The sequence below is a fragment of the Pipistrellus kuhlii genome, unplaced genomic scaffold (assembly GCF_014108245.1).
Source record: "Pipistrellus kuhlii isolate mPipKuh1 unplaced genomic scaffold, mPipKuh1.p scaffold_m20_p_6, whole genome shotgun sequence".
Taxonomy (NCBI): domain Eukaryota; kingdom Metazoa; phylum Chordata; class Mammalia; order Chiroptera; family Vespertilionidae; genus Pipistrellus; species Pipistrellus kuhlii.
The window spans coordinates 73868511-73889316 of record NW_023425562.1 but is presented as its reverse complement, the minus strand read 5'-3'; the positions used below and the strand labels follow the sequence as shown (position 1 = coordinate 73889316).

At 39.8% G+C, this 20806-nt stretch overlaps 1 protein-coding gene and 1 pseudogene across 1 annotated transcript; both read right to left on the bottom strand.

Annotated features, from left to right (window-relative positions):
* Positions 1-2998: 2998 nt before the first annotated feature.
* Positions 2999-19221, bottom strand: GINS1 (GINS complex subunit 1). Its single transcript, XM_036419403.2, has 7 exons — positions 18995-19221; positions 16330-16394; positions 13143-13241; positions 11823-11913; positions 6919-7035; positions 4235-4309; positions 2999-3268 (listed from the first exon to the last, which is right to left on the bottom strand). The coding sequence occupies exons 1-7, from the start codon at positions 19067-19069 to the stop codon at positions 3200-3202; spliced, it is 591 nt and encodes a 196-aa protein (XP_036275296.1). The 5' UTR covers positions 19070-19221; the 3' UTR covers positions 2999-3199.
* LOC118708520 lies at positions 6228-6320 on the bottom strand (annotated as a pseudogene).
* Positions 19222-20806: the final 1585 nt, after the last annotated feature.

Below are 20806 nucleotides of genomic sequence, written 5' to 3'. Positions count from 1 at the left end.
AATTGTTTTTTTTTTTTTTTTAAATATATTTTATTGATTTTTTGTACAGAGAGGAAGGGAGAGAGATAGAGAGTTAGAAACATCAATGAGAGAGAGTCATCGATCAGCTGCCTCTTGCACACCCCCTATTGGGGATGTGCCCGCAACCAAGGTACATGCCCTTGACCGGAATCGAACCCGGGGCCCTTCAGTCCCCAAGCCGACGCTCTATCCATTGAGCCAAACCGGTCCCGGCCTCACACTGGAAATTGTATTATATAGTTTTAAAAAGTATAGTTTTATACCCAAAATACACAAATTATGGTCTTTTGGTTTATCAGAATAAACTACTGTAATATGAAGTCACTATTTGCAATAAATTTTTCTATTAAAATTGATTCAACTTCTAAGTTTGTTTTTCATTTTTTTGTTTGTTATTTCTCACCTAAAGATATTTTCCCCCCATTGTTTTTTCAGAACAGAAGGGAGGGAGGGAGGGAGGGAGGGAGAAGAGGAAGAAAGGAAACATCATGATGATCATGATAAAGAAAAAAAAATTACCAACATCAGGAAGACAGGGACATCATTATAAAAATCTATGATAATATTATAAACAGCACTAATTCAATAACTTAGATAAAATGGAGCAGATGAAAATTATCAATTAGAAAAATAAGCTGAATAGCCCTATATCTGAGTGAAATTGAAATTGTGGTTAACCTTCCTACAAAGAAACTCCAGGCCCAGATGTTTTAGATGTGAATTCTAGTAGACATTTATGGAAGACATAATACCAAGTCTACAAAACTCTTTTAAAAAATTGAAGAGGACTGGGTTCCCATTTGTGCCCAACTACAAGGGAACCTCATTCTTTTTTTTTTTTTTTAAATATATTTTATTGATTTTGAACAGAGAGGAAGGGAGAGAGAGAGCCAGAAACATCGATGAGAGTCATCGATCAGCTGCCTCTTATACACCCCCTACTGGGGATGTGCCCGCAACCAAGGTACATGCCCTTGACCGGAATCGAACCTGGGTCCCCTCAGTCCCCAAGCCGACGCTCTATCCATTGAGCCAAACTGGTCTCGGCATAAAAAATTGGAGAGGAAGAGGTATTTCTCAGCTCATTATATGACAGGGTATACTCATAGACATGACAAGAAAAGAATATTTCAGACCAATATCCCTCATGAACATACATACAAAAATTATAAACAAAATTTTAATAAATCCAGTGGGGTTATGCCAACAACACACATTCTTTTAACGCTGGAAAAAAAATATATAACAAATATCAACCTCTCTCCCCAAGGTTCATACCCAGATGGCTCTATCATTAATAAAGCTATTACATTTCTTAAAATAGGCAAAGGAACAAATAACTCATTTGATACACCAGACACTGACACCAAAGCTGGTAGCTACTCAGTGTTCCCACCTTCATGTGGCTCATGTAGTCCCGTCACTCATCTGTGCATCCTGTGCCCATCCATTCCCACTGAGGAAGGCAGCAGAAGCCATGCTAGCCAGTACCAGGCCCCGCCTTTCAGAGCTCTGACAACGCCCACTTCCACCCCCAGCGCTGTGGAGTCCTGAGCTGCCAGGGAGGAAGCCCAGCCAGCTTGCTGGGAAAAAAACACATGGAGAGACCACAGACAGGAGGCTCACTTGCCTGCATGGTTCCCTGTGCTCTGGGAGTAAATATAAAGGAGGGAAGTGACTACAGACCCAAAGTTAAAATGTCAATCTTACTGATCCCATTCACTATAGAAATTTTCCTTATTTTTTGTCAGCAGATATTTAGCTGAAAATCTGATCTGGTTACCAAAGCAATGGGGAGAAATCATTTTCTATTTATTTATTTATTTATTTATTTGCCCCCCTCCCTCCCTCCCACACATCCCCTCCCTCGAGAAATCATTTTTCAATAATGAAAATACAATGTTAAAATATGTACACAGATAATAATTTAATAAAAAAATGTAAAAAAAAATAATGAAAATAATCTGCAAAAGGAAGCCTACTGACCTAAGTAGGTCTATTATGAAAACATATAGATAGATCCACATCCTAGGTAGAGCCTCTCTCTGACTTGATTTTGGCCAGAACATTCCCTTATATAAAAACAAAAAACTGCATCTATAGTAGGTACCAGGTACCAGGCTTCTGGAGCCTTTTACATTTGAAAGCCTCTTTCATACTACTGGGCTGGTAATGGAGGGGATTAGTGGGGAAAGGCCACTGACCACCAGGCAGGACCACTCCGTGCCTCTCCAACCCCTACCGTTCATAGTTCATCGGACAATAGAAACTGCCCCCCTTTAGCTGACCAACCCTTCATGTGACTTTTCTGTCAGTGGGAATCTGGGGGAACACTGTACAAAGTTTCTTTCCTAGCCCCAACTTCTATTTCTCTTTTCAAAGTGGCGATACTGGTGCTCACCCTACACGCTCACAGGCAGGCATGAGCCAGACCACCGGCCACTGCCGGAAATGGGCAAGTTCATTGTGTCCTTACTTCTTCCTTCCCAAATGCCAGGCAGCTGTCATTAAACACTACATCTACTGAAAACACTTCCTGACCATCTCCACTTGTCCACGTCGCCTGAAAACACATATTCCAGAAATTCAGCTCCCTGGCTCACACAATGAACACTGACAGAGAACACAAGATACACAGGGACCTACTTTATCCCAGAACAGCCAAAGGTAACTCTTAATGTTTAAAAGATTCAAGTGTAACCCTAGCTGGTTTGGCACAGTAGCTAGAGCACTGGCCTGTGGACAGAAGGGTCACGGGTTCGATTCTGGTCAAGGGCACAAGGGCACATGCCCAGGTTGTGGACTTGATCCCCCAGTGTGGGGTGTGCAGGAGGCAGCCAATCAATGATTCTCATCTTTAATGTTTCTCTCTCCCTTCCTCTCTGAAATAAAAAAAAATATATTTTTTATTCAAGTGTAATAAATATTTACTTTCATGAAAACAAAACAAAACACAAAACCACACCCAGACATTGTGACTGTAGGAGTGTTATAATTATAGATGCAGATTACAAAAAAGAATCCTATACAATAGAAAACAAACCATTCTCAGCTGAGTATTCCTGGTTATATTAAAGAGTGTCTGTAACCTTTAAAACCAGAGACGGGTGGGCATCAGGGCAGGGGGAAGGAAGTGTGTAAGTGTTGTGCATGGGTACAGCCTCGTACACAGGATGAGTCACCAGAGGACGTGCTCCAGAACACCTTGTCTAATCAGCGGCTCACACTTCCATCGAGGTAGAAAGTGCTGAGTGAACAGGTGGGAGAAAGAAAGAGAAATGATTGTAAGTTTTAAATTACATTTTACATCATTAAAAAGCGGCAACTGATTATACATTATTCATATCCCAACAGTTATATAATTAAAAGTTAAACTTTTAGTATATCTGCTGTTTTCATCTACTGAAACCGATGGTATGCAGAATTGTACTGAATTCTGATTTTATAAGCAAATTCATAGCTTGTTTATGTTAAATTTAAAGACTTCTGAATTCTAGTTGGTACTTTCCTTAAGGTTTACATTTTGAATTCATGCACAGAAAACCCAGGTCGGTGAGATTTTTAGGCACCAGATGACAAGTTGTACAATTCATTAGGAAGACCAGCAAGGAAATGTCTCCATTAAACCTTTTATAGGATTTGAGTCTGAAATAGGGTAAATTTAGCTCATGTGAAATTAATCTACTGGGAACTTGAAGAATTCTAAGGAAATAATAAATGTTGAGTTTATTTTGTAAGGGAAAATTTGATTTCAGTTACAACTTCACAGTTTTAGTCTTTCCCTATTAAATTTTGTTAATATATTCGTTATAAATTTTTGATCTATCTCATAATTTGTTTGCTAAAGAACTAGGGTTTATAATGTAAAGTACAAGCTAAAAATCAATGCTTATCACCTGTTAAAATATAAATCAAAGGTGTTAAATCCAACATTTTCACAATGCTTAACTAGAATAAAGCCCATTGTGATCGTTTCCCTGGAAAAGGCTTAGGGTTAAATACAAGCAATATTCTAGGAAATTAATAACTTTTTCTTAATATATGTAACATTTTCCTCAACCTTTCTTTATATTTATAAAACGTAGTCTTACTCTAAACATAACGCCTAGATATAAATGACTATCACAAAGTGGTGTTTATTTTGTTACTGCTTTTAATGTTTCCATCATACAACACTCTTACAAGATTTAAAGTATCTTTAGACAAGAAATACCTGGCTATTTTTTTTTAATAGGACTGAAGTGCCATCATCAACTTCAAATTCTCCATAGTCCTTCAGACATCGCACCTAAAAGGAAAAACTGATGTTTTATCTAAATTATTTTTAATATGAAATGACGACAAAGTAATTAGGATTATCTAAATAGTCACAAAGTAAAAGTATTAGGCTTTCTCTTGGCTTGTTTATTCTCTGTGTACTTGCGCCTAGTTCTGCTGTGGTATGCTAGCAGTGGTTTGAACAGTCCAGTTTTGATGAAGAGGAAGAAGAATGGCTAAATCTCCAAATGTATGTGTTTGTTATGCTGACAGCAAGGAAACAAGGGAGCTGCTAAGGGAGACACATTACTGCGTATTTTCCCTCTGCAAATCCTGAACTACCAAGCAGTTGAAATATATATTTACAAAGAAAAGAGAATGCTTTAGATCAACTCCAATCTGCCTCTTTATGGTTCCCTTCCATAAAATAATCAATATCTGAAAATAGACCATAGGTGAATCTGCAAAGCTTGTTTTAAAAAGATTTTTCCAATTTCATCTGACAAACTCTTTCCCAAAAATACTTACAAGTAAACTATGGAAGAGCAGGTGCAGACTCATAAGAATCAGGAGAGGTTCTTAGTCAGAAGCCTAAGACTGCCTTTTTTGTTGTTGTTCATATATTTTATTGATTTTTTTACAGAGAGGAAGGGGGAGAGAGAGAGAGAGAGAGATAGAAGCATTGATCAGTTGCCTCCTGGATACCCCTCCTGGGGATGTGCCTGCAACCAAGGTACATGCCCTTGACCTTTCAGTCCACAGGCTGATGCTCTATCCACTGAGCCAAACCAGGCAACACTGCCTTTTGACAGACCTACAGCTGTAGAGCAGAACGTGCCTGGAGAGCACAAGAAACCGGGACATTTTTTCATCTCCTGTAACTCCAGACTGGAGTTTCCTACTTCCCGAGTACTGCCCTGCTTCCCCGAAAGTAAGACAGTGTCTTATATTAAATGTTAATTTCCCCCCCCAAAGTTGCGCTAGGTCTTATTTTCGGATGATGCCTTATTTTCGGGGAAACACGGTAGGATTAGTATTAGTAAAGCCAACTCCAGAATTAGTCTCAGTCATCTACTTTTCCTAGGTAATTTCATCATGTCCTATAATTCCTCTGGAATTCTACCATGACTTCTAAAGGTATTTTAACTTAGTTTGAGAAAGACTATTCTAGAAAATTACCTAGTACCAATAATACATTTTTTACTTCTTTAAACAGATTATGGAAAATCGCAAACATATTCAAAAGTAAAAACACCAGCCCAGCTGGTGTGGCTCAGTGATTGAGCATCAACCCATGAACCAGGGGGTTGCTGATTCGGTTTCCTGTCAGGGCACAGGGCTGAGTTGCAGTTAAATCCCCAGTAGGGGCATGTAGGAGGCGGCCGATCGATGTTTCTCATAGATGTTTCTATGTCTCTATCCCTTTTCCTTTTTCTCTCTCTAAAAATCAATAAAAACTTTTTTTTAAAGTAAAAAGACTGTCCTAGCTGGTCTGGCTCAATGAATAGAGTGTCAGCCTATGGACCGAAGGGTCCCAGGTTCGATTCCCGGTCAGGGGCATGTGCCTGGGTTGTGGGCTCAATCCCCAGTAGAGGGTGTGCAGAAGACAGCCAATCCATGATCCTCTCATCACTGATGTTTCTCTCTCTCCCTCTCCCTTCTTCTCTGAAATCAATAAAATTATATTAACAACAACAACAAAAAAGTAAAAAGACCAATACTCAAAAATCAATGTCCTATCAATTGGCTTCAACAATTACCAACATCTGGCTAATCTTGTTCCCTTATTTACTTCTAAATTTTGAAGCAAATCCTAGACATAGTTTCATTTCATCTATAAATATTGGATATTTTAGTATCTATTTCTACAAAATGAGATTATTTTGAAAAAAAATGCAATCTCAATACTATTACTTCATCTAATTAAGAATTTTTTTCTTTTCTTTTTTTAAAATATGGAATGCTTCACAAACTTATGCAGGGGCCATGCTAATCTTCTCTAAATCATCCCAATTTTAAATATGTGCTGCTGAAGTGAGCACTTAAGAATTTTTAAATCATGAAATATCCAGTTAGTACCCAAATTTCCTCATTTATCTCATAAGTTTTAAAGATATGTTCAAATAAGAGTCCAACAAAAGCTGCACACTACCTGTTACGGAAAAGGTTTTGATATATATAAATGTTTACATGGTTCTACAGTGGATGGAGCGTCGGCCTGTGGACTGAAAGGTCTTGGGTTCCATTCTGGTCAAGGGCATGTACCTTGGTTACGGGCACATCCCCAGTAGGGGGTGTGCAAGAGGCAGCTGATCGATGATTCGCTCTCATCGATGTTTCTAATTCTCTATCTAATTATCTAAATCTCTATCTAATTCTCTTCCTCTCTGTAAAAAATCAATAAAATATATTTAGAAAAATGTTTAATGGTTCTAAAGTCAAAGCTATTAAAACAGGCCTATTCAGAATATTTTAGCTTTTCTATCCTAGCCCCATCATTCACCTATAGGTAACATTTTTGGTTTCAGTTTATTTTTCACTTTCCTTTTTAAAATAAATTAATATATATTTATATATCCCATAGAAAAAAGGCAGCATAATCTATGCATTAAATAAAAATCCATTTTTAAGTATACTTACTTCAATATATAAACTTTTGGGAGGTTTCATATCCTGTGTAATATCTAAGCCTTCCTCTCCTCCCAATGACCTCATATAAGTAGCAAGAGACTTTTTATAATGATTGAACCATTCCACCTGCAAACATAAGTTGACAAAGTTTTAAGAAAAACAACTTGCAGAAATTGTATACTCATCTTTTAAAATTAAAATACCAATGGCATATTTCACAGAGCTAGAACAAATACTCCAAAAATTTATACAGAATCAAAAAGACCGCAAATAGCTGCAGCAATCGTGAGAAAGAAAAATAAAATTGGAGGAATCACAATGTCAGATATCAAGTTATACTACAAAGCCACTGTAATCACAACAGCCTGGCACTGGCACAAGAACAGGCATATAGATCAATGGAACAGAACAGAGAACCCAGAAATCAACCCAAGCCACTGTGCTCAATTAACATATATATTTTTTACATTCAATTCATATTTGATAAAGGAGGCAAGAGCATATAATGAAGTCAAGACAGTCTCTTCAATAAATGGTGTTGGGAAAACTGGACAGATACATGCAAAAAAAAAAAAAAAGTGAAACTAGACTACCAATTGACATCAAACACAAGAATAAACTAAAAATGGATAAAAATTAAATGAAGCCGAAACCGTTTGGCTCAATGGATAGAGCGGCGGCTTGGTTCGATTCTGTTCAAGGGCATGTACCTTGGTTGCGGGCATATCCCCTGTAGGGGGTGTGCACGAGGCAGCTGATCGATGACTCTCTCATTGATGTTTCTAACTCTCTATCTCTCTCCCTCTCTGTACAAAATCAATAAAATATATATATTAAAAAAAATGAATCAGACCTACAATAAAAGCCAACCCTATAAAATTAAAAAAAAAATTAAATGTAAGTTGTGAAACCATAAAAATCCTAGAAGAAACCATAGGCAACAAAATCTCAGACATCTCTCATAGCAGTGTTTACTGATACATCTGCTAAGGCAAAGGAAACTACAGATAAAATAAACAAATGGGACTACAGCAAAAGAAAATGCTTCTGTATGGCAAAAGAAACCATTAACAAAATGAAAAGGGAGCCCAGTGTATGGGAGAACATATTTGACAATGACACATCAAATAAAGGGTTAATATCCTAAATATAAGGAACTCATACAACTTAACAAAAGGAAGACAAATAATACAATTAAAAAATGGGTAAATGGAATATTACAAATTTAAGGAGAAACCAAGATGGCGGCATAGGGTAGACACCCGAATGCAGCCTACCACAACAAATTTGAATTTAGAACTGAAAAACAGGGGAAACATCACCCTGAAGCGCCAGATGGCTGGCTGAGAGGAGGCTCTACCATCTGGGAAGGAGAAAGAAGGCGTGCTAAGCCTCAGGAACTGAGAAGGTGCGGAGAACTGTGCGTGCAAAAAGGTAGCCGCAGAGTTCGCTGCCGGCTTGCTTGCAGAGCGCGGAGAGGGCTGGCTGAGTTCACTACTGGCTTACTCCCTGCGCTTGGAGAGGGCGGACAGATAATGCGCAGCTGGCTTTCTTGTTCAGGAGGAAAACAGAATCACCTTATTGCGCTAATAGACGGCCCCAGACAGGGAGAGGCCAGACTGTCAGGCAGTGGGAAGAGAGCTCTCAGAGGGGTGTGAAGCCAGCGACCATTACTGCGGGACTCGGAAACCAGACCCTAGTAGGGAGGGGCTGAATAAAGCTTGTCTGCACCACTCGAGACCCTGCCCCATACAAGCAGAGCACAGAAGCCCTCCCAGTGGCTAGCTTTCTCGTTCGTAGCGAATGGGACTCTCCTAGGAAGTGACAGACAGGAATCTAAAGCTTGTCTGCACCTATACCAAAGAGGTGCACGCGTCTGCAACCAATTGTGCGGGATTCAACAAAACTTATCTGTGCCATCCCGAGACTCCGCCCCATTCAAGCAGAATACAGAAACCCTCCTAGCTGAGACACTTCTGATCCTCACAGCCAATTGGCTTGGAGATCAACGTTTCCCGGTGATACCAACAACAAGCAAGGCTTAACAACAAGACTGCACACACAGCCCACAAAGGGCTATACCAAGACTGTCCACCTCAGGTAACTGGGAGGCTGACTCACTCAACCATATAGGACTCCTTAGCACACAAAGTCACCCTACCAACTCAGGGAAGCTGTGAAAATGCCGAGACAAGGAAACAGATCACAAACAAAAGAAATGGAGGAAAAGAAGCGACTGGATATAGAGTTCAAAACCACGCTTATAAGGTTTTTCAAGAATTTCCTAGAAAAGGTCAATAAGACCTATGAGGATATGAAAAGGGATTAACTAGAAATAATGAGATCAACAAGAAATAATAAAGGATCAACAAGAAATAAAGAATACATTGTCTGAAATAAAACATATTATACAGAGGCCTAAAAACAGAATGGAAGATTGTAAGAATCAAGTCAAAGATTTGGAACATAAAGAGCCAGAAGACACTCCTCCGCAGAAGCAAGAAGGCAAGAGAATCCAGAAAGTTAATGGAAGATAATGTAAGAAACCTCTGGGACAACTTCAAGCAAACTAACATCAGAATTATGGGAGTCCCAGAAGATGAGAGAGAGCAAGGTATCGAAAACATACCGAAAGAAATAGTGACAGAAAACTTACCCCACCTGGTGAAAGAATTAGACTTACAAGTGCAGGAAGTGCACAGAACTCCAAACAAAAGGAATCCAAAGAAGACCACACCAAGACACATTATAATTAAAATTCCAAGAGCAAAAGACAAAGAGAGAATATTAAAAGCAGCAAGAGCAAAGCAGGTAGTTACCTATAAAGGAGCACCTATACGATTGTCAGCTGATTTCTCAACAGAAACCATGCAGGCCAGACGGGAATGGCAAGAAATATTCAAGGTGATGAATAGCAAGAACCTACAGCCAAAAATAATCTATCCAGCAAAGCTATCACTCAGAATCGAAGGCCAGATAAAGAGCTTCACTAATAAGAAAAAGCTAAAGGCCAAAACCGGTTTGGCTCAGTGGATAGAGCGTAAGCCTGCAGACTGAAAGGTCCCAGGTTCGATTCTGGTGAAGGGCATGTACTTTGGTTGTTTTGGGCATATCCCCAGTGGGGGGTGTGCAGGAGGCAGCTGATTGATGATTCTCTCTCATCGATGTTTCTAACTCTCTATCCCTCTCTCTTCCTCTCTGTAAAAAATCAATAAAATATTTACAAACTTAAAAAAAGAAAAAGCTAAAGGAGTTCATCACCACCAAACCAGAATTATATGAATTGCTGAAGGGGGTTCTTTCGGAAGAGATAGTAAATAAAGATAAAAACTATGAACAACAAATACATAACTACCAACAAGTGAATCTAAAAACCAAGAGAATTAAAAAAAAAAATCTGATGAACAATATTAACTGGTGAATATAATAGAATCAGAGGTATGGAAGGGGAGTGAACTGATGATTCTCGGGGAAAAGGGGAGAGGGGTGTGTGAAAAGAGACTGAACATAAACTGTGCACCTATGGATGACAATACAGGGGTGGGGAAAGGGCAGAGGGTGGGGTGGGAACCTGGTGGAGGGGAGCAATGGAGGGGGGGGAGGGAATGAGGAACATTTGTAATAATATGAATAAAGATTTATTTAAAAATAAATTAAAAAATAGGCAAATGACCTAAACAGACACTTCTCTAAAGAGGACATACATATGGTCAAGAGACATATGAAAAAATGCTCAAAGTCACTGATCATCAGAGAGATGGAAATTAAAACGACAATGAGATATCATCTCACACCTGTCAGAATAGCTACCATCAACAAATCAACAAATGACAAATGCTGGCAAGGATGTGGATAAAAGGAAACCCAAGTACATTGCTGATGGGAATGCAGACTGATGCACCATTATGGAAAACAGTATGGAGTGTCCTCAAAAAATTAAGTATAGAACTGCCATTTGGCCCAGTGATCCCACTTTTAGGAATATATCCTTAAGAAACCCAAAGCACCAATGAGAAAGAATTTATGCACCCCTATGTTCATAGCAACACAATTTACAATCGCTAAGATCTGCAAACAGCCCAAGTGCTCATCAGTAGATGAGTGGTTAAAAAAGCTGTGGTATAGTTATACCATGGAATACTATGCAGAGCAGTAAAAAAAAAGAAAAAAAAAAAAGAATCTCCTAATCCTTTGAGATAGCATGTAGGGACCTGGAGAGTATCATGCTCATTGAAATAGGTCAGTCAGAGAAAGACAAGTAGCACATGATCTCTCTCATATGTGGAATCTCAGTAACAAAATAAACTGATGAACGAAGTGGATCCATACACATGGAAGCATGGAACAGAGTGCAGAATCTCAGAGCGAAGGCGGGAAAGGGTGGGTGGGAGGTAATCAACTAAAAACCTTGTATGAATATTTGCAGAACCTATGAACACAGGCTACAGGATGCTGAAGGCCTGGGAGTGGGCTGAAGGGTGTCAATGGGGAGAAAAAAGGGTGTCAATGGGGAGAAAAAAGGGTGTCAAAGGGGAAAAAAGTTGATTTTCCCAACTCTAGACTACGTATTACATAATAAAAATGTTAAAATGTTGCTGTGACTGGTTTGGCTCAATGGATAGAGCGTCGGCCTGCAGACTGAGAGGTCTCGGGTTCGATTCCGGTCAAGGGCATGTAACTTGGTTGCAGGTACATCCCCAGTAGGTGTGTAGGAGGCAGCTGGTCGATGTTTCTAACTCTCTATCCCTCTCCCTTCCACTCTGTAAAAAATCAATTATATATATATATTTTTTTAAAAAAAGTTAAAATGTTAAAACAAAAATACAGAAAGATAAACACTAATAAATATATTATAGAACAATGCCAGAACCTCAGCATTTTCCAAATTCGTAACTGAATAACTGCTAACTTACTTCTTCAGCAGACATGTGAAATCGCAAAATATTTGGCAGAACACTGCCATATTCCCACCTGAGTGCTCTAATCCGAAGCAATCGGTCATACCTAGGGGATTAAGAAGGCATTAGATGCTTAACAAAAGGGATATCAAAAGCTGTTTTGATGAGGAGAGATTAAGACTCACATGTGGACTTTATTTGGCTCCTGAGACAAATGTGAGAAGTCTTCTTGGGGATAAGGCAGAAAATATGAATGTTGTTAGTCAGAAGTGTTATTGATTAGAGGTGCATACCAAAGTATTTAGTGGTAAAATGTCATGATGCTCTACAATAGTGTAGCATAAATAAATAAAACATTATGGCAGCCGAAACCGGTTTGGCTCCAGTGGATAGAGCGTCTGCCTGGGTACTCAAGGATCCCAGATTCGATTCCGGTCCAGGGCGTGTACCTTGGTTGAGGGCACATCCCTAGTAGGGGGTGTGCAGGAGGCAACTGGACGATGTCTCTCTCTCATCGATGTTTCTAACTCCCTATCTCGCTCCCTTCCTCTCTGTAAAAAAATCAATAAAATATATTTAAAAAACAACAACAACAACAACAAAACACTTATGGCAGCCCAGTCGGCGTGGCTCAGTGGTTGAGTGTCAACCTATGAACCAGAAGGTCACAGTTCCATTCTTTTTTTTTTTTAAATATATATTTTATTGATTTTTTTACAGAGAGGAAGGGAGAGAGATACAGAGTTAGAAACATCGATGAGAGAGAGTCATCGATCAGCTGCCTCTTGCACACCCCCTATTGGGGATATGCCCGCAACCAAGGTACATGCCCTTGACCGGAATCGAACCCGGGACCTTTCAGTCCCCAAGCCGACGCTCTATCCATTGAGCCAAACCGGTTTCGGCCACAGTTCCATTCTTGGTCAGGGCACACGCCTGGGCTGCTGGCTCGATCCCAATGTAGGGTGTGTAAAAGGCAGCTGATCAATGATTCTCTCTCATCACTGATGTTTCTGTCTCTCTCTCCCTCTGCCTTCCTTTCTGAAATCAATAAACATATTAAAACAAAAACAAAAAACATTTATGGCAAAAAGTTAAAAAATTGTTACACATTTATGATGGGCCTATAGGGGTTCATAAAATTATTCTCCCTAGTTTTATGAATATTGCAATTTTTCATAATAAACACTTTTAAATGCAAACAAAAATTTAGAATGTTTATAAAGAAAGAGACAAATCTAAGAATTAGTTTTCCATTTGAAATGGTTAAAAGGAAACCACGTGGAAAATGCCCCATTATTCCCTAACACCCCAGGCAAATTCTGAGAGACTTACAAGTATGCTATAATGCAGCGTCGATTTCTTAGCAAAGAACAGTGTCGAAATTTGATGGTTGGTATCAAATCACTTCGTCCACCTGACTTTGCTTCATTCCTAGTAACATTCGAATAGGAAAAGAACAAATTATGTCTATTTCAGTATAAATAAAATTTTTAAAGCCAACTAACAACTGACTTATATGTTTTTCATTTTTTCTAATTCTTTATTGTTAAAAGTTTTACGTCTTTTCCCCCCATTGACCTCACCCCACCTGCTCCCGCCCGCTAGCGCATGCCCCCACACCCCTATTGTCTGTTGGTCATGCTCACAGGCATGGATACAAGTCCTCTGGTTGATCTCTTATCCCACCTTCCCCTCACCTTCCCTCTGAGGTTTGAGGGTCTGATTGATGCTTCTATGTCTCTGGATCTATTTTTGTTCATCAGTTTATGTTGTTCGTTATATTCTACAAATGAGTGAGAACATGTGATATTTATCTTTCTCTGACTGGCTTATTTCAATTAGCATAATGCTCTCCAGGTCCATCCATGCTGTTGTAAATGGTAAAAGTTCTTTCTTTGCCAAAACCGGTTTGGCTCAGTGGATAGAGCGTCGGCCTGCGGACTGAAAGGTCCCAGGTTCGATTCCGGTCAAGGGCATGTACCTTGGTTGCGGGCACATCTCCAGTGGGGGGTGTGCAGGAGGCAGCTGATCGATGTTTCTATCCCTCTCTCTTCCTCTCTGTAAAAAAATCAATAAAATATATTTTTTTAAAAACCAACTTTAGAGTTTTAAAAGGAACCAGATAAATATAAAAAACAACTCCTTCATGCAGTGAATGCTGCAGGCCCTGCAAACAGAGCCAAAATACATGTCCCACCCAAACGTCTCCTAGATCTGTTCTACACACTTCTAAGTCAGATTGATTCTCCACACTGTCTACAGTGTGCTCTGGATTACAGAGTAGTGATACAGATAAAATACACATAAATTAACATCAGGGTACTTTATTAAGTACAGAAGGATTTGCTAAAAAATTTACATTTATATGAGTAACTTAAAATAGATTTCTCGTGACAAGTAAGTTTAACCAGAAACTGGCAATAGTGATTGTCCCCTTAAAAAGAAATTAGGAAGAGAAGGAATAGAATTTTGGGATTATGAATTTGCAAATGGTATAAATACAGATCCTCGGGTTACGTCGGAGATCCATTCCTATGGCGCGACGTAATGCAATTTTTGCTGCAAATCAGAACCCACCTACATAAGCACCTACGTCACTCACATGGAGCACATACACAGCAGTAATGAAGTGAAACAGTAAAAAATAATTTAAAAGAAAGATAACAATTCCTGACCTTTACTTGTGGTAAATAAATAATAAAAAAATCAAGCACATACATATGTACATACGTCGAAATGACAGAACTTTTTTTTTTTTTTATAAATAAATGGGAGATGGCGACATGACCACGAAATGACGTATGTCAAGTCTGATGTGACCTGAGGATTGCTTGTACAGGAAAATCATTCCCTCACTGGACTAAGGTCTATTAGGCCACATCCAAAACATGTTTTTAACCTCTTCACTTTTTAGCTACTCCAAGTCACCTCTCCTGTCACCTGGATGACCAGCATGCCTCCCTCTCCTCTCAGCTTCTCCTTTCACTGTCCACACAGCAGTCAGTGTGATCCTTCAAAGCACAAACATGAGACCACCTGCCCTACATATTTAAAAATATTACCTGGTGTCATGCTTTGCTTGCTTATAAGCTTAAGCCACACTGGCCTTCTTTGGCAGTTTCCTGAGCGTCCCGCCCTCTTTCATGACTCTGGGGACTTTGCATATGCTGTTCCCTCTACTTGGAACGCTCTCTGCCACAGTTACTACCTAGCTAAAAACCTGCTTCTCCTTCAGGCCTCAGCTGAAATGTCTCTTCTTTGGAAATAAATTCTCAGATACCTTGATCTGATTATATCTTCACTTCATTTTCCTCTCTCCTAGCACTCTGTTGTGTTCTTCCATAGCATGTATCCCGATTTGGTCTATATGTCTTCTGCATTAGACAGTGAGGGCCATGGTGACAGAAATCTTGACTATTGTGTTTACAACTGAAATACCAGAGCCATTTATCAGCATATAATTGTTCAATACATATTTGTTAGTGAATGAATGAATGAATGTCTCAGGAACTTTCCTTTAGGACTTTAGATTTACTGCAGATCTGTTGTGATTCAGCCCCACATTCCATGAAGACTTTTCTGTATCCACCCTTAAACACTGTAGCTGAAAGTGTTCCTGTTGTTCTGTAAGCTCCACCATGCTACTGATTGGAATATCCAAGTAACGGAAAAAACACTGTACTTAACAAAGCCAAAGATGAAACCTCAGGTTACATGTAACTTCTCTCCAGGCTGAGATCTGAATACCTCACTTCTGATCTAGAATTTGGTGTCTTTCAGACACTTTTGTGGCTTACTCTTCACCAAATCACAGGGACCTCTGAAGTTTGTTATACAGTCTAAATGCTTAGCTCTATAGATCTAGAGTCTTCTCACGTCCAATCTGTAGCCTTTTGTAGCCCTAGTTCTCAATGACCTTCACTCAAGCTACTGGAATCACTACTGCTCCTGCTAAGTTTACAAAATACCCATTCTCTCAGTCTATAAATGAAAGCAAGCAGTGGAAACCATATATTTCAATTTGTTAGGGTTTTTATTTGTTCAAGTCTCAACTATTTTTGGTTTACACTGATATCTTTCAAGTCATATCAGTCAAATAAGAAATATTTTAAATATGTACCATATGCCAAGCACTACCTGAATCCCTGTAGAGATAGCCATAATCAATACAAATCCCTTTAATACTGTATAATCAAACTCAGAATTTAAAAAAGTCACATCTAAAAACTGATGTAAGGCCCTAGCCGGTTTGGCTAACTGGATAGAGCATCGACCTGCGGATTGAAGGGTCCCAGGTTCGATTCCGGTCAAGGGCATGTACCTTGGTTGCAGGCACATCCCCAGTAGGGAGTGTGCAGGAGGCAGCTGATCGATGTTTCTCTCTCATCAATGTTTCTAACTCTCTATCCCTCTCCATTCCTCTCTGTATATATTAAAAAAAATAAAAACTGATGTAAGATTATCTTTTAATATCACATTTCTTAAATTGTTTTAAAATATGAATTTTATAGAAACTTACACATCAGACTGGTTTTGTTCATATAAAGCTTTCATCTCCTCCAGAACTTGCCTGAGTCCATCCTCCTGGAATATACAAATTGGTCCATATTCATTAATTCTCCAAGTCTGCAACAATATTCTATCTATACTATGTTTATATTTGATTTACATATCTTATCAAAAAGCAAGTCCTTTCACACCTACTATGATGGCTATAATAAGTGTGTTGAGGATGGGGAGAAATTAGAACCCTCGTGCATTGTAGGTAGGAATATAAAATGGTACCCAGCACTGGGAAAAAATCTAATGGTCCCTCAAAGAAGATAAACATATTACCATATTAGCCAGCAATTCCACTCCTAGGCATACACTCAAGAGAATTAAAAACATAATCTTACAAAGACATGTACACAAATGTTTATAACAGTATTATTCATTATAGCCAAAAAGTGGAGTGGATTCCCTGATGAACTGATCAACCACATATAGTATGTCCATTTGATGGAATATGATTTGGCCGTAAAAAGCAATGCAGTAAAATAAAATAAAAAAAGATGAAAAAAATTTAAAAAGCAATGCAGTTAGCCCATGGACACAGACAACATTGTGATGATGATCAGAGAGAGACGGGGCAAGGTTGGGTGGAGGTAGATAAAAAGGGTGAGAATGGAGGACAACAAAAAGCATAACAGAATCAAAACAAAACAAGCAATGCAGTATATGCATCAACATGAATCAACACTGAAAACATTACACTAAGTGAAACAAGCCAGACACAAAGGACAAATAATGTCTGAGTCCACTTATCTGAAATATAGAGAACAGAGACAGAAAGCACATTAGAAGTTCCCAGGGACTGGGGGAGATGGGAATGGGAAGTTACTGCTTAATGGTTATAGAGTTTCTGTTTGGGATGATTAAAAAGTTTTGAATACAGGGGCCATAGCTGTACAAAAATGTAAATGTAATTAATATTAGTGAAGTATACACTTAAAAAAAGTTAAATGATTAATCTTATGTATTTTTCATCACAATAAAAAAAACAGAACAGGAAAACAATTAAAAGAATTACTGACTACAGAATCAATGTACTGGTTAAGGATAATCTCAAACTATACTGAGTAAAAGAAGTCAGACACAAAGGAGTACATACTGTATGATCCCAACTGGCCCTTCATAGACAAAGTTTGCAACTCCTGGGACACCGAATCCAGAAATATGCAAAGGCAAATATACTCTGTATTTATGGAAGAGTAAATCCGCCGAAACCGGTTTGGCTCAGTGGATTGAGCGTCGGCCTGTGGACTGAAGGGTCCTAGGTTCAATTCCAGTCAAGGGCATGTACCTTGGTTGCGGGCACATCCCCAGTAGGGGGTGTGCAAGAGGCAGCTGTGGTCGATGAATCTCTCTCACCGACATTTCTAACTCTCTTTCCCTCTCAATTCCTCTCTGTGTAAAATCAATAAAATACATTAAAAAATATATATATATAGGCCAAAAGGAGCTTTTCTTTCTTCTTTTAAAAAAAAATATATTTTATTGATTTTTTACAGAGAGGAAGGGAAAGAGATAGAGAGCTAGAAACGTCGATGAGAGAGAAACATCCACCAGCTGCCTCCTGCACACCCCCCACCGGGGATGTGCCTGCAACCAATGTATTGATACATGCCCCTAACCAGAATCGAACCTGGGACCTTTTAGTCCGCAGACCGACGCTCTACCACTGAGCCAAACCAGTTTCGGCCAAAAGGAGCTTTTCTATTATCTATCTTGGGGCAAAATGTTTAAAAGCTTAAAAAATTTACTTGGAAGGATAAACAGAGTAGTATTCTGAAATTCACATAGGTCTATCAACAACCCCAAAACAACTGGCTCATCTACAGGGTGTCCTCCCAAAAATGTATACACATTATTAAGACAGTGCATTAAAATACATTTCATTTTTATTTTATTATTTTTATTTTTTTTACATTTCATTTTTAAAATGTAATAGAATCTAAAGCCACCAGCTGTTAAAGTGTGTATACATTTTTTTGTGATACCCTATACGTTCCCATTCTACTTATAGGCCAAAATATATGCATTAGCAAAAATGCTTTAGCACTACTGGTACAACTACAAATCAACTACTTAAGCTTGCTCAAATATAGAAAAAGATGTAATTTCTGATGAAAAATGTAAGACACATTGATTGATTGCCTCCTGCACGAACCCTGACCTGGGGCTGAGGATCAAGCCTGCAATCAGGTACCTGTCCTTGACCAGAATGAAACCCGGGAACCTTCAGTTTGCAGGCCGACGCTCTATCCATTGAGCACACGGGCTAAGGCAGAAACCTAGCTGTTGCCGGCGTGCACAACAAATGCTAATTATCAGGCAAGCAATGGACGTTTGGTTAAGCAAAGGGACAGCGATACATTTATAGATGAAGAAATACTAAAGGAAGTTACTCATATAAAGAAATGCACCTAATTTCTGGGTGATATAAGAACAAAGGGTTTCTTTTTCCTCCTATACAAAGCCCAGCACAAATGTTCCAGAACTATTGTGCTGGGCTTTGGAGTTCACCCCGTGAGAAAGTAAAGCCTCCAGGGAGGCTCAAGGGAAAATTCTGAGGGCGTCGTCCCGCCCTGCCGTCAGGCCCGGCCCCAACACGCCCATCCCGTCCACCGGGCCCCCCTCACATTGAAGGCCAGCAGCTGCCCTTCGGGCGCCCGGTGCAGCTCGCGGACCAGCTCGATGGCCCTATCGCAGAACATGGCGCAGTCGCCCCAGTCCCGAGGCCTCGTCGACTGCCCGCTTTCACGCCAAACGGTCGGTCGGTCAGCTCTCGGCCGCAAACTCTCAGACCCTGTAGTCCCGGGTCCCGCAGCTCCTGATCTTAGCCTGCGCCTCTGATCTGCGCTTTGGCGCCAAACACGCCCAGCCAATAGGAAGCGCGCTGATGAGCCTCCTGGCCTACGGCGGCGGTAAAGGGACATTTCCCTCCACTTGCGCAGCCGCCTACAAAAAGAGTCCTTACCTAGCAAATAGGGGACAGTGGGCGGGCCTCCGTTGGAGCCTGTAAACTGAGTAGGTTTCTTTTCGAATTTCCAGGCAGTTAAGCAAGAAACTTTAAGCGAAGCACAGCTTCCATTTGATTCATTCATTTCCACGTAAGTTCAAAGAGGTGCGCTCTTTGAGATTAGGGAAGGCTCAGCCCGCCAGGCTCTGGTTGAGCATGGGCCCAAGAACCAGGTTTCCCAGTCAGGGCACATGCCTGGGTTGCCAGCTGGATCCCCACTAGGGGACGTGCAAGAAGCAGCTGATCAGCCGAGACCGGTTTTGCTCAATGGATAGAGCGTCGGCTTGGGGCCTGAAGGATCCAGGGTTCGATTCAGGTCAAGGGCATGAACCTTGGTTGCAGGCACATTCCCAGTAGGGGGTGTGCAAGAGGCAGCTGATCGATGACTCTCATAGATGTTTCTAACTCTTTATCTCTCCCTTCCTCTCTGTACAAAATCAATAAAATATATTTTAAAAAATAATAAAAAATATGATAAAAACTTGAAGATTTTATTAAAAAAAAGAAGCAGCTTATCAATGATTGTCATCATTGATGTTTCTCTCCTCTGAAATCAATAATTTTGTTGTTGTTGTTAAAAGGAAGGCTCAGAAACTTGGTGTGCATTTGCCTTATGACACAGCATTTTCTTTGTTTAGTTTTGCATTTGGGTGTTTTGTTTCATAGAAAAGGAAAACCAACTTTTTGGGGGCATCTCCTATGTGGTAGTCTCGATGACATATTTCATTTGCTTCTGAGGATTAACCAACCTTAAGGTGGTTTTTAAGACTCTTGGTATTGATTAGGAAACAGAAGTTAGGTAACTTGCTTAAGCTCATACAGGCCTTGTATTTTTAAGCTCTCAATTCCACGGTACCACCTTTGGTGTTAAAGCAGTCATTTAAAAAAATATATATTTTATTGATTTTTTACAGAGAGGAAGAATAATAAAGTTAGAAACATCAATGAGACAGAATCATTGATCAGCTGCCTCCCTTGCATACCCCCTACTGGGGATGTGCCTGTAACCAAGGTACTGCCCTTGACTAGAATCGAACCAGGACCCTTCAGTCCACAGGCTGACACTCTATCCACTAAGCCAAACCGGTTTCAGCTAAAACATTTGTAGCCTAGCTGATTTAAAAAATATATATATGTATTTATTTATTTATTTATTTTTAAAGACAGGGAGAGGGATAGAGAGTTAGAAACATTGATGAGAAACATTGGTCAGCTGCCTCCTGCACACTTCCCCAGTGAGGATGTGCCAGCAACCAAGGTACATGCCCTTGACCACAATTGAACCTGGGGCCCTTGAGCCTGAAGGCTGACGCTCTATCCACTGAGCCAAACTGGTTAGGGCAGCCCTAGCTGATTTGGCTCAGTGGATGAAGCATCGGCCTGCAGACAGAAGGTCCTGAGCTCCATTGCGATCATAGAGCATGTACCTTAG

Coding starts and splice junctions, on each gene's coding strand:
- GINS1 (XM_036419403.2), bottom strand. CDS start 19,069: ATGTTCTGCGATAGGGCCATCGAGCTGGTCCGCGAGCTGCACCGGGCG. Junction 7,036..11,822: donor TTCACATGTCTGCTGAAGAA/GTAAGTTAGCAG, acceptor TTATGTTTGCAG/GTGGAATGGTTCAATCATTA. Junction 4,310..6,918: donor CCAAAAGTTTATATATTGAA/GTAAGTATACTT, acceptor TTTTCCTTTTAG/GTGCGATGTCTGAAGGACTA.